Below are 18,023 nucleotides of genomic sequence, written 5' to 3' on the forward strand. Positions count from 1 at the left end.
AGCACGCGAGTTACAAGTCGAAATAATCCAAGAACTTTCGACGAGCAATCTTGCCTCGGCGGAGACCGTTACTTTGACTATGCACTCGAATGGAGCAGCTTTCAACAGGCGAAATAACTACTCTAAAGGGTAGTTTCCAACCCCTTCTGATGGCTCGTCCCTGAACTAACCGTAAGTGCTCGGACTGAGAACATTACCATAACATACCACGCTACTTGTTGCAACTGATATAGTCCGAGCCTTTTACTTCTGCACTCCGATCCAAAGAGTATAGCGCGATTGAAAGCTTTTATATGCTCATTCGACCGCGATAACGAGGGTCGAGGGTTCCTTATATATGCAGCAAGCTTTCTTCTTATGGGTTCGAGTAAAGTAAATATACCCAAATAGCATCTTTTGCAATTTCTCTGTTATCTCACAAGAAATTATTTAGTATTCCATGTTATCAATATTACCGATATCCCAAAATGCCAACACACAAAGTAACAACTCTTTTCTTCTTTACATTTTGTTTTTTGGAAAACTGTTCTGTTTATTTTTGAATGAAAAATTAATCGAGAAAATTTCGACTATTTTTCAGATAACATCGTCCAATCTTTTTTTTTCATTCGAAAAACGAAATCCATATTGCTTTGTGAGCTCTAAATAAAAATCTATCTCTCTGTCCAAATAAAAATTTCCTTCTCCAAACAAAAATTAAACGTCTAAAAATATTACTGATTGGATAAAAGAGGATCGGTATAAATCAAGTTAACGGTAAATAGTATGGGATCCAAGAATGCACGTAAAGGACTATATAAACCTCGAACAAGTCTCCAGAATATTAATCAGAATCCGAAGATTCGAAATAGATCTCTTTCGATTCTTTCTGTTTCCTAGCAATCTTTCCGGAATTGTCAGAGTAGATAACATACAATTGCACGGTATCTCCGCATTTCTCAAATTTGATGTTTATTCGGGTCCGGAACCGACCAATTCTCGTATTTCCTCACGGTGCACCCCAGTTTCTTACGCTTTTCCATATCTCAACGTTTCTAGGGTATCCACTATTTCCAGTTGTGTTCCTATATTTCACAAATCCTCGATTTCTCTTCGTTTCCTATCCAACATGCCGCTGCACTGTCTTATACATGCTGTAAATCCCTTGGATCTTTATTACAGTTGTGCTCCCGTATTTTTGTCATTTTCGTTGAAGCATTCTCGGATTTTTATTTGGTCCTTTGGTTGCTTTACAGTGAAGGATGTTGCATCGAGGGTCTTTCTTCAACTGTTTTTGGAATCGTAGGGATTACCATGTACACTGACTCGCGAAAGTATTCGCTAGGAAATTTATCTTCACATCGTACGTATCGCATACAACGTTTTACAATTTCATTAGCACTGCAACGAGTCGTGATCGTATTGGTCAACTTTCGACACAATGTGCAAGTGTATTGTACACGCGAAAAGAAAAATAACTACGAAGAACAAAAGTCGAATCTAATTAATAATTCCACTCGTCGCACCAGTCCCTTTCACAGCGAAAACCCCAAACGCGTTCCAACATCCACCCTTCCAAGCACGAAAAGAAACAAAGAGCACGGAAAGGAATTCGCAAATTCACCCGGTGATACATTATTCGCCGAGTTAACAAAGATAAACGACGAAGAAAAACGAGCCTGAAAGACGAAGAGATAGGGAGAAGCAGCTCGTCGAGTGACCTCATGATCCACATTCGCGGAAAACGTTTCGACGTAGCGAAGAGCAACCCCACAGCTCGTCGTCCGGTTAAATATACATCGATGGAGAGCACGCCGCGGGATGTGGTTCTTTCGAGAATGGTAACGGACCAAATAATAGAAGCCGCGACGATAAATAACAATGCTGGTGGCGTTCTATCAGTTGCTCGACTTTCCAACCCTCCGAGGCTATTGCAGTTTTTTGAAAACAAAACCGAGGTTAATTCCATAACTGGACGATCGCTGGAGTTTCACAATTTTTCGAAAAGATCGGTTCGTTCGAAACGTTTTCTCGGCATCGATCTTTCATTTCTAAAATTAATAGCACACACTGATGCAAAATATCACGCGTGACGGTATTGGCGTGATTTCCTTTCGTGAGAAGATTTAAGGGTTAACGTAATACGAAGCTTCATAGCTGGCATTTTATAACTAACCATTGATAACCGAGCAACGAAGAAAGTTTCTGTATAAAATTCTTCGAGTCGTAAGCCATTTAGTTTTACGCTGGAAATAGCGTTAATGGTGTGTTGCATAATTGGTGCTTCGTAATCGTTAATTTCGTGTATCGGAGATAATTCTGGACGCTGAAGTTGTGAAGTTGAAATTGAAGTTTGTTGGAAATTTTGGATGACGTGTCTCATCTCATGTTTTGAGTAGAATTTGCAGAATATTGGGGATGAGTTGGTATTATAAGTTAAAGGATTAATCCTACTATGGAGTTAATTCTACAACGAGGCTAATTCCGCAACCTTTTACTTCCAAGGGAATGGAATTTTTTCAAAAATGTAAAATTCCGCTAGAACCTACCTTCCAAGACTCAAGACCAAGGCTCGATTCCACTCTATCAACCGACAATTTCTGATTAAAGAGAGAAACAAATTGGCTTCGATCGATCTGGAAAAACAAAAACGAACCGAGAAATGCCAAGCGTCGGAACGGTTTCAAATATCCTCCGTTCAATTTCCCGGTGTACGATTTCGTGCGAGGCTTTCCCGTTTATTCGTCGAATCCGAAATATTTAAACGGTTGTTTCCGCCGGCGGAGAAACGGCGAACGGCGTACGCGCCGCGAAAAGAAAATGAAGGAATTAAGAATTAACACGATGGAAAGACGGTAGAGCGGAGAAAGTCTGTAGGAAATTGCCAGTCTGTTCTATCCGCCTCGAGGAACCTGCGATTTGTTTGCGAAACGAGCGAGCATCCTCGGCCCGCCAACCCTCTCTCCGTTATCCTGAACGAAGCACAGGGTGCTGTTCGAGTGGGTGCCACCGAATCGACGAAGGATGCTTGTTGGAAGTTTCAATGTGGGTGGGAGGGGAGGGAGCGTCGTGATGAAAAATTCGTACGCTGCCTCAGGAATTTGTTTTGGCAAGCCTGTCTTAGGGTCCTAATATCTGATTCAGGATCATTTGTCTAGGAATGAACGTAGAGGCAGGGGCCAGTAAAAGTGAATTGGTCTGAGAAGTGAATTTTTACTTGTATCGTATAACATGTTTTAGAGATGAGGATTTGATTAAGAAAGGCTATGGGGGCTTCGAGGGATGAAGAGTGGATTTTTCTTGGATCGTGAACAGTGAGTTATATTCCAGAGAATGACGATGTGAAACGTGAATCGAGACATTCTGAAGATTTAGGGACATCAAATCGTATCAATCGTGAATTCTGAACTAAGAATTTCCAACTACCAAAGAATAGTACTCGTACTCAATTTTTATTCTCCTAGCTTTCCAGATGTAATCTCCTAATTTTACAATAAAGAATTATCACAACGCTATCATTCCCTTAAAATCCAGACTCAGCCTGTAAAACCAATAGAAGAATCGAAAGAATCGCGAATTGAGAATTTCTAAAATCCTAATACAAGCGGAAAGTGAAAAACGCCGTAAAGTAATTTCCGAGTACCCTTCGAGCTAAAACCAAGCGCCGCCAACTAGAGTTTAGTGGAATACTCACCATACAACTTCATCTCCATAAATCTGGTAAAAATATCACGGAGGAAACAGGAAGAACAAGGAAGGTGGCGGTATTTCGTCAGAAAAAGAAGCCTGCCTGTCCAACTTTGCATTTCGCTTAGCACTCTGATCGCGGAAATAGCATCGGGGACGTAAAAGAGAGCGAGAGGCCCCGCGCAGTTAGGCAGAAAGAGAAAAACGAGCTGGGCGGAAACAGGCCGAGAAGACTGATTATTCTGGCTGCAGAAGAGTTCGTCTGGCTGCCTAGCCACTCCATCATTTTGACGGCCGCGGATCCCTCTCGTAATATTGTCCAATGAACGCGCTCCTTTATCCTCGACGAATGAGGTAGCAGCATTAAAAGCGAAAACGAGGGAAAGGGACGGTTGACTGCCGAAAAACAGGCTGGCGATGGAATCCAGGAATCCTTTGGTGGTCTCGCGGCGGGAGAAAGAAGCCGGAAGTCGATGAAATTGCACGTGATCGAAGTCGATGATCCGACCATAGACCTCTTAAGGATACGGATCTTCGGTTTTAAACGTTCACTATGAAGCCTCGATGATGCTTTGTTTCCTGCGAGCTTAAGGTGTCTTTCCTCGCTTCTCTATTTTTCCTTTCTCAGCTAGTTTAGTTGATAGTAACGCAGTTAGCTTCTTTTTCCTTTATTTTAAATGCAAAGGAATGTTCGTGTTTCTCCGAAGTCAAAGTTACATCGTAGGTATAGTCAAGGTTACTTAAATATAGCAGCAAGTATAGATATACTTCCAAGTAGCAGTTATACGAAGAGTATTTGCCAATTTGTTAACAATCAGTCGTTCTAACGCCATATTAGATATCGTCGCTATCGTTAATCCAACACCAACGTAAAGAATCCATCTCACGTCCACTTCCATCCATGTAGATATAGGAACTTGATGGATATAAAATCCATAACCTTAACTCCCAACACAAAAATCGACCAAATAGACGTACGACGATCGAATCGAATATGGCCGTCGGAATTCTTTAATTGGGTACGCAATCACGATTCCATTTAGGCGAGCGACGTTTAGCTTCTCGTTTCACGATTTTAATCGCACGAGCAGCAAGCGATGTGCATCATCGTTCCTCGCGTTTCAGGCTGGCTACGTGAGAAATCCAAACACCAGTCGCCGTTCTTTCAGCCAGTCGGGTTCCATTTTCCGGCCGCAGCTCGTTCACGTTATCCATTTTACTCATATTTCATCCCCCGGCAACGTCGAAATGGGGCGAAAAAAAAATCAAACGAGTATCTCGCCTCGTGTTGCCGTCCTTTCACCCCGGCGACAGCTCTCGTCTTTTCACGAGATCGCAAGAATCACTTCCTTTTTATCACCTTTTACTCTCTATCCTACTTTATACACTATACAGGCATTGATTGTAAATTGTTATATAGTCGATACTTTATATCGGTACATTAATTATATTATAGTTGTCAGAAAATTGCTAGCGAAGAAATTTGTTGCGGGGAATTAAGGTGGAGAGATATGTAAATTGCTTTTTTAAATTACGACGATGATTCAGTAACGATAGTGATGTGGTAATACGTATAGCGATAGTATTTCCAATATATTCGTGTAATACAAATTTTTGATGTATTTTAAGAACCCTATGCTGTTTGTTTGTTTGAGCTAATTATTGATATTTTGTTAAATATTTGGATCAGTTATGGCTATACGTTTGCTTCGTACATTACTATTTGCTTGGTTCGACTGTTTACTATTACACAAATATCAGCATCATTTACTATACGTTATTTAATTACCTTTTGCCAGCCCACATAAAACAGACGGTCTTCCAACTGGCAGAACAGCCATGTGAACAGCCGTCATTTTCCATAAACACGATATCCGCACGCGTATTTCACCGATCGATACGCCGGATACAAGTTTGCCACATTGTTACTCCGAATTCCGTCTGAAATGCCAAGGAGCCACGTGGAAACGCCGACGAAGGGGTTGGAGGGTGGTTATGCCGCCAAGATGGCGTAATATTTTTAATGGAGGGTGTCTTGGGTGATCTACGACGCGCTGCATTGTCTCTGCGAGACACCTCGCGCATTCTTCTCACCCTCTACCTTTTCTCCCGCCCTTTTCCAACGCCAGCCGCTCCTTTTCCTATTTCTGGATGTATTTTCTGGAAATCTTTCGGGATCTTGGAATTTTTGGACGTTCCTAGTAGCAGTAGTTGCAATGTTTGGCAATATTTTGTGAAAGTTACGACTTCCGACATTCCTTGAATGGTCAGTGAAAATTGCGAGTGCTTGGAATCTTTGGTCGTGTTCAATTTCAAGAGTTTGCAGTTTTTGATATTTCATGGAGGTTCAGGGATACCTTTAAAACGTTGTAAAAGCAAACTGGCGTAGGAAATGTAATTTAACCAGTATGCTCAACTAGTATCACTAGGTCACAGTTGACTACAACGAAGCGAGTTTCTGTTGGGTTCTTTCGTATTCTAAATTTCACAAGATTTTATTCGCCATTATTGTCATATTTGTTATTAACAGGAATAAAAATGTTTTTATAAACCTAAGCTAGCGGTGAGAATATTTATCGCTATTTTGTGACATGGTAATATACGGTTTAAGACGTCCGTTGCAAGTTTTCCTCGCAACCCAGCAAGTGTTAAAGGCTAACGTTGTCGTCAACGCGTACACAGGCATGGTACTGACGTAAGTTGGGCATTGTTTTCAACGTCAACAAGGAAACGGCTTGCTCGCGTGTTCATGCACTGAATAATTGATACCAGACTATAAACTGTCCTGTCATTCTCTACGATATCTTAGAACGTGCTGAATTTTGCCTTCGACTAAATTTTTATCTTCTATGCTTGCACTACGAAACTGAAAATACCGTTGCTTATCTTCTTTGGAACTTTCATCGGTTGATCAATTCCACATAAAGTCATCAAAATATTCTCTTTTCGCCATAAAGATCACTAAATCCAGTCGTCAGTTTCTGGTTTCTCCTTTACGCGTCGAATTTCCTTCTCGGCGTCATCAGTTCGGGAACTTTCGCGTCCATTTTTGCTCGTGGTTAAAAGGAATAAGAGAGAGAGAGAGAGAGAAGAGGTCAGAGGAACCGCGGCCGGTGTAAGGTAGAATTATGTCACGGCTTTACGCGGGACACTTTTTATGGGGCTTCGTAAAGGCCGGCGAAACTTTCCTTCTCGGTAAAACCATTAGCCAGGCCCGTATATTCTCGTCACAAAGGCGAGCCGGTCCTCCGCCTCTCTCAGGCTATTGGAAACAGGTGTCTAAGCCGTGTCGCGAGGAAAGAATCCTCTGTGTCGTGTGGCGATGCGTCAACCGAGTGTCATTCTTTGTGCACAGCCTCGCTGGGATCTTGATTAAAACGAGGAAACGCGAGCAGTCTGTGGTGTGAGTTTAATTATGGCAGAGGCGAGGTGGAAATATTTATAAATAGCGCCTACTTATACTTATTTAATGGTTATAAATAAGGGACGACGGGAAACTAGTATTTAGTAGTTACTGTTTACTTCCGTGTTTAATGCTTGTTATTTACTATTTGATATTTAGTATCTACTACCTGCCAGGCATTTAGTGCTTAGTAGTTGGAACACGGTAATAATATTACGTTAATGAACTGACGTGAAATAAGCCAACTACTACGACATGGCAGTATCTTCCCATAAAAGGACCAGCTAAATCTGTCGCTACTATATAACGAAACAAACCAAACAAGATCCGCATAAAGTCTCGCGAAATTTTCTATATACCCACTCTGAATTTCATTTCCGAACCTTTCAAATTGTGACTCGATTTATGAACACCTGTATCAAGGCGATGCCAATACAACGTATGTAACAAACTTGAAGATATCCTGATCACCGATAACTTATTAATTCATTTTCTACCCGAAGAAAGTAAGACGGAGACAAACATCCGTTGAGACGAGAGCCTGTAAATTAATTACTATAGAATGCAAGGGTGCTTTGTCGCACGGTGTCTTTATTAAACGAGTTCAGAGGCGAGCTTCGCTCGCGCCTCTTTTACTTAACCGACATATTAGCCCCAGGGGCGGTCAATGTATTAACCGTGCCCCACGTAATTCTTTTCTCTGGCACCAACCAACGAAATCCCCTTGTTTCACGCTTTTGTTTATGCAACAAGGAGCCACGAGACTTGATATCGTAGAGATTACATGTTCCACTCGCCCGTAGGGACTTAACAGGGAATTTGTGGTGTTGCTCGTTGAAATATGCACAGGATGTACTAAAACTATGTGCTTTTTTAAAGCCACTCTTAAGTCTTGTATGTACCTGTAATTATACGACGAAGCTTGCAATACTTACATTCGAACTGTTTCACTATACTCGAATATGTATAGTAAGCAAATTTTAAGGAAAACAATGGTATAAAAATGGTAGAAATGTAGATATGATATTAACATCCAAGTATCTAGTATCGAAGTAGCAGTATACCGCATTAAGTACATAAGTTTTAAACTAAATTACATTCTGTTAAAAATAAGCAATAAAGTCCACGTACTTTGGAAGGCGCAGTGTAGGAAAGCCAATCGCAGTTTCCTATTTACAATACATGTACGAAACAAATACCTGCTTTCTAAAAATCACGGGCCACCGGAAATTCAGAATGAAATACCGCCGATGGTCCGGCATTCCGGCGAGTTCCTTGCACACGCCTTGGACAAGTCCGTTGCTTTATTCTTCCGATGCACTTTATGTGGCTAAAATACTTCGCATTCGCGGAAATTTCCGCTCGAACGACACCGGGAAAAGTGGTTTCCAGAAATTCTCCGGCGTCTGTCCACGCGTGACTGCGTTTAATTTCGAGCTTCGTTCGGGGGAAAAAACGACCACCTGATCCAACCTCCGACTGCATCATAGAGAATCGATCGCAGAGAAACCGTGGGAATTTTCTTCAATTGTTTTCGACCAACGAATTCCACCATTCTACGAAAAAGTGCATTATATTTCACGCATGAAATAATTTTCGAAATGATTTATTCTAAAATCGAACGTCGACTTCGTTCTTGAAGATTCCTGAGTATAGTATAAAATAGAATAAACATTGTACAAGTTACGTTTCCCATGATGTTCAAATTGTTATTAATTTACTAATATTACGGAAGGAGTGTGGCCCTTGAATCAGGACTGCATGCAGAGGATCATCTGGACTTCTGAGAGCTTAAAGCGAACATCAAACTTCGACAAAGTGACAAATTTCATGTACATCAGCCCAATAACGAACAACCCTCTAAAATACAGCCTGATTTTCACCCGAATCTGACAAAATTCGTAAAAATCGCCACCGAGAATCTTCCTGTAGCTTCAAGAATTTTCTGTTTCGTCGAAGACAGATGCAAATCGAGTTCCGTGAAGGGCCGGATGAAGAGGGTCTGATTTTCTTCTCGCGCAGCCGCCCCCGTAAAGGGTCGAATGATTTCTCGCTGAGCATCCTCGTGACAAACGACGCCGAGGAAAGCAATCGCCGTGAAAGCCTCCCTTGCATGCACGTGCGGTTCTTGATGTTGGCCAGCTTGTACAACATCGCTTGACCAGCGTGTTTCATGGCCCTCGTGAAAGGAAACGTTCCAGAAGCTCTGATGCTCCGCCGATCGTTGTGGGTTTGTAAGAATTTTATAAAGACACGTGGACAGGACGTAATTGGGGTTACAAGGATGTATAATCCACCAACTGGATTAATGGGATATTTTGTTTTATTTTCGTTATCAGACTCTGAGAAGATGGAACGCGTAGTTTGGTTTGGGAGTTGGGAATAGCAAAAATTACCAAAGATTTGTTTCTTCGTGTGGTTTTTCTAGACCGATGTCGAGTTAGAGAAGCAAAAATTGTCGAAGAATTAACAATTTCTAACGTTTTACGTAATTTGTTTTCATCGATATTCATTAATTTCACAGAAAACAAATTCAAATTCTCAGGGAAAAACACCTTGTCAGGAAAGAAGGAAAAATATATAACAAGTCGATAGAATGGGAAAATATTCCAATACTAGTTTTCGATGTCCACAAACAAAAAAAAGAAAAAAGAAAAAAGCAACGCAAAAGTTGTTCGCCCTCGAAACTTCGCCTATAACCTACTTCCACGCGATTTATGATTCAACGATGCCTGAAACTTATCACCTCCTCAACAAGACTATAAATCTATACGAGAATGTAGGTAGGTATTTTTGAAAAATCGAAAAGTTGTCATTCGATGGGAAATTTCAGGGTTGATCTATCTGGTCGATCGGTCGAGCCACGATCGAAAACGTAGTTATTATTAATAAGCAGCCAGGATAAATTGTGGCATAGGGGATGTCCCGAGTTTCTCGATGACACGCAGTCCCCAGGCGAAGTTGCCGGGAGTTGTCAAACTGTTCTTTCCTCCCCAATGATCCGGCAACTTGCTGGAAACGGACACCGATTCCGAGGGGAATGGCAGCTTTAGCGATCAGCTGAGTAGACAAGTGACAAATAAGGATAATGGCTCTTGTATATGCAGGTACAGGTATACACTGACTCGTCCAAGTATTTGGACACTTACTAGTACTTTCACTTAATACATGTATTAAATGAATAAGAAATGACACTAGCTAGAAATCTTAAACATTCCTTTCTTATGCCTTCTTTCCTCAATAGTAGGTATATCGTAGTTTCCAATACTAAATACTGATATTTAGTATCGCATACTAAATATAAAATAATTTCATATTAGGTAATCAATTTTTCGTGCTACATACAACTAGAAAAAACCAGAAAAATTAAAATATGTAGAGTTCCAAATTCTAATAGTTTCTACATTAAAAAGTTTACTTAATCCGAGAAATTATTTCATAGCGATAATTATACAATAATATTCCTGAAGTTTTTTTTATACAGAAAGCTCTCAACTAACTCATTAACGCGATAAAAAAAGTTTGCAACGTTCTCCATCTATTTTATTAAATTTCCCAGATATTCGTCGTGAGATCTATTTTCAAATTTCCCAAATTTCAAATTCTCTCTCAATTATAAATATTTATGTCAGAGTTTATTCAATGTATCTTCGTAAACCACCATATTCTTTTTCCGTCCTAAGATGTATTAAAACTATTCTTGATTAAAAAAGAAAAACCGAGGACAGAGAAGGGAGAAAAGAGGAAAGCTCGTATTTCCGCGCCCGTACGGCGGCGAAGAAAACTTTCGTAATTAATAAGTAATTTCCTCGCTTTATGGCGGAGAGAAAACTGTCATAAAAAGTTGGCCCGCTCGTTTCTTTCTCCCCGTGGCAAAAACAATACAAATAAATATCGAGGATATCGGCGCCGTATTTCATCGCCAACTAATTCCCCGCGATCCTCCCTGCCAGATACGCTTCTTCAAACGTGTGAATGCTATCGATTACCGGGCACGTAATTAATTTCGTTTCCTAGATTGCGATTTTTCTGTTTGAAAGTTAAGGCGTTGAAAAACAGTTGGAAGTCACGTTTGCGGTATATACAGAGTGTCATATAATTGCTGATATAGCCAATCAAATTTCTAGGTGAAAAAGCGAATGAAAGATTTAGACGAATATCTGCCCGTTTTGAAAGTTCGTTCCTGAGAAAAAAATCAGTGAAAAATTTCTGTGTATTTAACTGTTTTTTCATGACAAATTTCCATAATTATTTATATGTAATTTAATGTAAACGATAATTAATTGGCAAAATTGATACACATTAAAACGAAATGTAAAACATCTATAATTGTTTAATTAATAATTTTAGTAATCCCGAATCAAAAGAAAACAGAAATGGCAATTAAAATACGAGAATATACACTCTATCTGGTACAAGCAATTGAGACCACTTTAAACATTATAAAACTAACATCGATTAAAATTAAATACTGTTTTATTGATCGACGAAATATTTGTGAATTAACATTCAACAAACAAATGCAAACGAGACTTCATCGATATCCATCGAAAACCAGCTAATTTATTCGAATTTCGAACCTTCGTCCTATTTAAGCCCGCGCGTCTGACAAACGATACGCTTATACTACTTGATTAATGCTCCCTTCATTCAAACCAATTGAAAGGCTCGTAACAAAATCAAATCGTATAAAATTTTTCGATTTTCTTTTACATAACGCTGCGTTTGAATAGGTTCGAGTGAAATTCACAAAAGGATGGAACACGAAATGACGGAAAGTAAACGATTTATACTACTGAAAAATTGTAAGTTCCACGTTCTACGCTTATTATATTTTTCTGCAAAAGGATAAAAATGGCGAGAGTTATTTTCGTCAGGAACCCTTCAAATATTTATCAATCTCCAAATATGAAACCACAGGTGACTGATTTTCAAAAATGACACGATACGATTGTCCACTGTCGGAAAAATCGTTGGAAAATCGGAAAGTTTCGGTACGAACGAAACAAACCGATGCGAAACAATGGAGGAGGCGAGGCTTTCGCATGTTGCAAGTGGATTTGTTTTCCATGGCACACGTGTGTACAGGAAAATCGAGCTCGTAGAGAAGTACAATTGACGCGGCTGACTGTTTGAACCGGCAAATTCAAGAGTAGCTGAAGTGGGGAATTTTATTACCAGTAACAAATCGAAAGAAAGAAACGAAAGGACAAAAGAACCGGAGAAAAACACCGGAGTTTGGTTTACATTCGACGAATAGCTGGCACAGCGACTGACATATCGAGCATTTCCTTTTTTTCCCACGTCTTTTATATCTCGTTTCCGTTCTTTTAGCGTAAAAGAGAGAACCGAAAGGTACGATTTACTTTCAAAATTGATTCCGTTGGAAAGTTTTCATGCAAGTAATTATTTCGGAATTTTAGAGTTTCCTCGAAGATCGTTGTCAAGTTGAACGTCTGACGATTTATTCTGTTAAAAATTCAATTCTGTTAATTATCAAATTATTTCCCGAGTATCGTCGAACCAACAAAATCTTTGAAAAAATCAGCAAAAATTTATTCGCGTTTGATAGAAACCTTCCTAGTGGACCACGATACTAAATTATACCGAATGGTCGAGGATTCATGACCACAATGTGTCCAGCAAAAGGATGACAGAGGCAGAGAGAAAGAGGGACACGTGTAAGAGACACCTGACACGTACAAAGACAATGTCCGTTGGACTGAGAATAGAGCGGAAACAGAATCAACAAGATGGAGTCCGTTGCCCTGGGGATTGTTCATAAATTATGGACGCGTTAATTGTAATGGAGTTTCCAAACCGAACTGTTTATTGACTTCGCGCCGTTGATGAACCTTTGTACCATGTACTTTGCCGGGAATTTCGAATATCTTGCGATGATGTTTCACAAGTTTAATTTACGTCGTATTTTCCGAATTAAAGAGAATTATTTCTAAGAATTAAAATACCGTCTTTCAGATTCAATTCGTTCGCCGAATATTCTTACGCGTCTTGTCGAGAATGTTGCGCATCTTGCACTGTTATTTTAACAGCTTCATTCATATCATATTTTGCGGATCAAAGAAGAAGTTAATATTTCAAGATTGCAAGTTCCTTCGCGGTTTCTTTGAAGATACTTCGCAGAAAGTTACGTGTGTAGATACTTTCTTCGTCCATTACACACAACATGCAACCACAATCACAGAGAACTGAAAGTCCATCTTTGAATCGAAACGGACGCTCATTGCGCCGAAGATTTGTAACATAGGCCAAACAATGTACCTACGTAGGAAAGAAAACTCTCCGGAGAAGGATTCAACGATTCTCGAGTCATAAGGTAATAGATAAGAAACAAACGTGTACAGACGTTGCTTCTGATAGCATAGGCGACGTGCTCGCGCCTGAATTCTCTACCTGCTGGTGCCTAACGATAAAACTAAAAACATTGTTTACGAAGAGGACCTCGGATAAAAAGGCTCTCGTATTCCTTGACACAGGTATGGCGACAACAGTTGGCGCGAACACAGTTCTCGCGCATAAGCATTTTAAATGCGCCGATGTTCTGTACTTTAGATGCATTAAAAGTAAAAAAAAAAAAGAAAAAAAAACTGTCAATACCGATTATTTTAAACGCTATCCTCGACTAAAAATGTATGTAACGCAAATGGTGCAGTCGGCGGAACCGCGGGCGCAGCTAGTATTATATACAACGAAACGACATGTTTCAGAATTACTATTATTACCACGATCGTTATTAAATTCGGAATGAATTTATTTGCGCAGAAAATGTGAGAACAGTGTGTCTGTTTCGATTTTGATAATACTGAAATTGTTTGTGGGCCGAGTTCATGCTTCGATTATCGATATCTTCGCTGGTGTATCTCCCCGGAAGCGCATAATCGAAGCTTTATGCGACAATGTCGAGCCAGAATATCCTCTCAAAGGCTGCGAAAGCGTTTTCGAGATTCAAATTGCCCCTCCGCCTACCCCTACATCCCTCGAACGATATTACTCGATGAACGTGATTAATTAACGTGTCTCATTCGTACGGTGTAAAAGGGATCTGCGAGAATTTTACGTGGTCGTGAGAACTACGACAGCAGTAAAAAAGGATTTATGGCGACTGGGAAGTTGCTAGAATTTTATACGATAAATTTTGATCTCGATCGATTTCCCGATACTTCGCTTTCTTTTTCTCTTGCGTATCACTCTTTGAAGAAATATTATTTTTATAATGAACGATAGAAATCTTTGTTCCTGTAGCTAATACAGAGACAGTTTAGTTCGAGATTAGGTTTTAAATAAACTTTAATTTGGGGATGCAATTGGTTGACGTTTTAAATTACTTGCTAGTTAATTATTTACTAACTTATTTTGCTTATATTAGAAATTGCTTATGCTTGAATGTTATCGTAGTCCTATATAGTGCAGGATTCGTAAAAAAAAAAAATTCTATAGCGAAGAGTCCAAGTACTCACCGCGTTGTTGGCGTGCGTTTGATCGGTTTTGAGTTCTCTGTGGTTGCTGAATTGAACGTAAACTGCCCTGCCACGGAGCTGAGCCATACACGAGGCATAGTAATTTACCATCGTCGCAGCAGAATTTTCATCCGCCATTTCCAGGAACGCCTGCAACAGAAAATCACCAGAATATGGTTAGAAAAATCTATTAAATGGGAAAATTTAACTAGGACGATCGTTTTTTTACAAATAAGTGATTTGTCGTAATGATTTTTTGCCATCTGGAAACATCATTTCCCAAACATTTTATAATACATTCCAAGCAAGAATTGCAGTTTGCAAATCTGAGACATCTTGAGAATGCCAGAACAGAAATAAGAAAAGGAATTCCACTTTCGTGGACGATTTCAATATGGTCTAAGGTAAAATCGGAAAACGACGCGTTTTGAAATCCAAAGGGAGGTTAGCTCGTCGCGCAATCCAAATATTAATGCAGAATTATCTCTGTAATTGAATTTCCGCGTATTCTCCGTCGATGTTACTTAATTTCCATGCGAAATTCCCTCCTGATCGCGGAATACAACTTAAATATTTGCCGGGAACAATAAAAACTACTTTGCAAGGCAATGAAACGTCAACATTTCGATTGCATCGTCTTCTAAATGTGTTTTTAACACGATAATGGGGCAGGAACGATTTCGAGACAACGACCATGCCGTTCTGATGAAAATCTTAACAAAATTGAGAAACAACTATCTTAGAATATTTGAATATCATATTATTTGTTCGATTTTACTAAAATTTCGAAAATCCAACAACTGTATGTTGAACTCTACCGACTTGAACGTAGAAATTATACGATAATTTTAATCTAACGTGAAATAAAAATGTTAAAAGTAAAGTTTAATCGAAATTACGTTAAAAGAATTTAGTTTTTAAGGCAAAATTCGTGATAATTTTGATGGAAAATGAATGTTGAAATTGTAACGATGGATCAAAGGAAGAAATTCTGATATTGCACTGATAATTACGATACAATTAATAGAAGTGTAATGATTAATTGTAGAATGGATAGACTAATAATGGGAAATTTAATTGGGAGAGATGTTTATGCTAGGTAAATTGTTATTCATTCGATATTCTATACCGCCCGTCCTGTGTATCATTTCGAATAGAATAATTAGATTTATTTATTTAGAGAAGATTGAAATTTATTTAAACATATAATTTTTCTATCTCTCGTCATATACGAGATACCAAAAATATTCGTGTCGTATAAATGAGAATTTATTTATAATGCATATCTTAAATACATTTTAATTGTAGAAATGGGACAGAGTTTCTTTTCCATCGTACAAACGAAAGGAGTGGCAAAGTCAGTAGTATTTCAAGATCTGTATGGAATACAAGTTGCAATATACCGCTTAAGTAGCGTGAACGGAAAAAAAGTAGGCAAGTTGTAAATTCCCTTCATGGGGCAACTACCGAAGAAAGTATGTTTCTGAAAATGATAAATAATTAATTGCACTTCGTTGGCAGAAGTGCCTTAAGAGATATCGATTTCTCGTTAAAACGTCTCAAAGGACACTTTTTCATTCTTCTCTTCCCTCCACCTTTAAGCGTTCTATATATTCTCCTTTGAGCTGGCTGGAAAATCGAGAACAAGGGATACTTTTTAGAAAGAAAGAAGAATAATAAAAAATTCGTGAAAAATTAATTTTTCCGTAGAACCTACCCAGAGAAGCTTCCAAGATGATATAAATTCGTCCTACTTGCCGCGGAATGTAAAAATTAATATGAGAATATTTATAAACAGAGAATTATATATAGAGATTTATATATCGAAAGATTATTCGGATAATTTTTAAAGAATTTCGTATAAATGTTATATAGAAATTACATGAAATAGTAGACAAAAATTTTAATATCGAGAATAAAATTTAAACTAAATATTGGTTAAAATTAAGATCGAAATTTAAATAGAAAATTAGCCGAGTTTTTAGAACAAAATTGAAAATCCAATTAAAATAAAATTACATACAAACTGGTCCAAATTAACATTACGATAATTTTACTTGAATATTGAATATTCCATAATACTCTTCAAAATATTCATAAAACTCCTATTTTGCTCCTTTACATATCTACGTAAAAATATCTACAGGGTGCGCCGTTAGAATTCGGACAGAATTCAATTTGTAGTTCCCACCATATTAGAATTCAGATGTTTGTGCTGATTGACTCTGAAGTTAGTTAAATATGTCAATAAGTCTTCTATAACCTCAAAATGACAGAACTCGTTAAGCAAAACCCGGAATACGATAGAAGAGCGGCGATTATAGAAAGTCTTCGCGCCGGGTGGATGCCAAAGTGAATCGGAGGAACGACCGTTGGCTGGCCCACAATCTCGAAGATGTTCCTGTTGTGGGCAAAACCAAATTTCCAGCAAGTGTTCACGTTTTGAGCGTTGTCTCAAGTGAGGGCGACGTCATGCCTCCGCACTTCTTCCAAAAAGGCGAAAGAATCACAAAGGAGGTTTATTTGGAGGTCCTGAAGACAGTAATAAAGCCGTGGATGGAAATTACGGCTTCTGGAAGGCCGTATTTATTTCAACAAGATGGCGCACCTGCTCACACAAGTCATCTTGTTCAAAATTGGCTCTCTGACAATGTGGACATGTTTTGGTCGAAAGATTTCTGGCCTCCTAACAGTCCCGACCTAAACCCATTGGACTATTACGTGTGGGGCGTTATCGAGAGACAAACTAATAAATGCAGGCACCCCAACGTCAACTCCCTACGAGCTGCTATCGAGTCAGAATTCGCGACAATTAAACGCGACCAGTTGAAGTCAGCGTGCTCGCGCTTTAGAGCAAGAATAGAGCAGGTCATAGAGGCAGAGGGTGGTTACATAGAATAAAAGTTCTCAGCAAGGACCCTTTAAATGAGATATAACAACATTTTCATGTGTTTTTGTGTATTGACTTAAATAAACAACTTTCTGCACAAAACTTCTTTTGTCCGGATTCTAACGGCGCACCCTGTATATCCGAATATTCGATTCAGCTTTCCAAAAATGTTCTCACAAACCAACCTCCTCTATTAAGAACTTTACGTCTCCGTGCAATAATAATTTCTTTGGCCGCTCTTAAAAGAAAAGAAATGGAAAAGGGAGGAAGAAGAGGAGAAAAATCTGTCGAACGATCTAGAGAGCAAATTCGAGATTCCAGGTCGATTCGCGGAGGGAAAAGGGAGAAACAGCTATGTGCTTGGAAGGCATTTTTACATTTGCCTCGGAGCACAGCCGCCGCTATAATGGAATATCTGAAGTTCAGCTCGGGTAAACACACTTGGGACACGAGGAAATTCAGCGGAAAAGAAGCAGGATGAAAAGGAAAACAGCCTGTTTTTCCTTTTCTTTCCTTTCCTTTTTTTTTTTTAGAAAAACGGCACACACAACGAAAGCTTTCATTTCAATTACGCCGTCCCATTAAA

At 39.1% G+C, this 18,023-nt stretch overlaps 1 protein-coding gene across 18 annotated transcripts in view; it reads right to left on the reverse strand.

Moving 5' to 3' along the window:
• LOC132914430 (polypyrimidine tract-binding protein 2) overlaps positions 1-18,023 on the reverse strand; it is a 442,018-nt gene that overhangs the window by 69,990 nt on the left and 354,005 nt on the right. For all 18 annotated transcript variants that reach the window (XM_060973551.1, XM_060973544.1, XM_060973559.1 and 15 more), the window contains one exon: positions 14,548-14,697. In XM_060973551.1, the coding sequence (XP_060829534.1) occupies positions 14,548-14,697 (150 nt within the window). The remainder of the gene's footprint in view (positions 1-14,547; positions 14,698-18,023) is intronic.

This window comes from Bombus pascuorum, chromosome 15 (assembly GCF_905332965.1).
Source record: "Bombus pascuorum chromosome 15, iyBomPasc1.1, whole genome shotgun sequence".
Lineage (NCBI taxonomy): Eukaryota > Metazoa > Arthropoda > Insecta > Hymenoptera > Apidae > Bombus > Bombus pascuorum.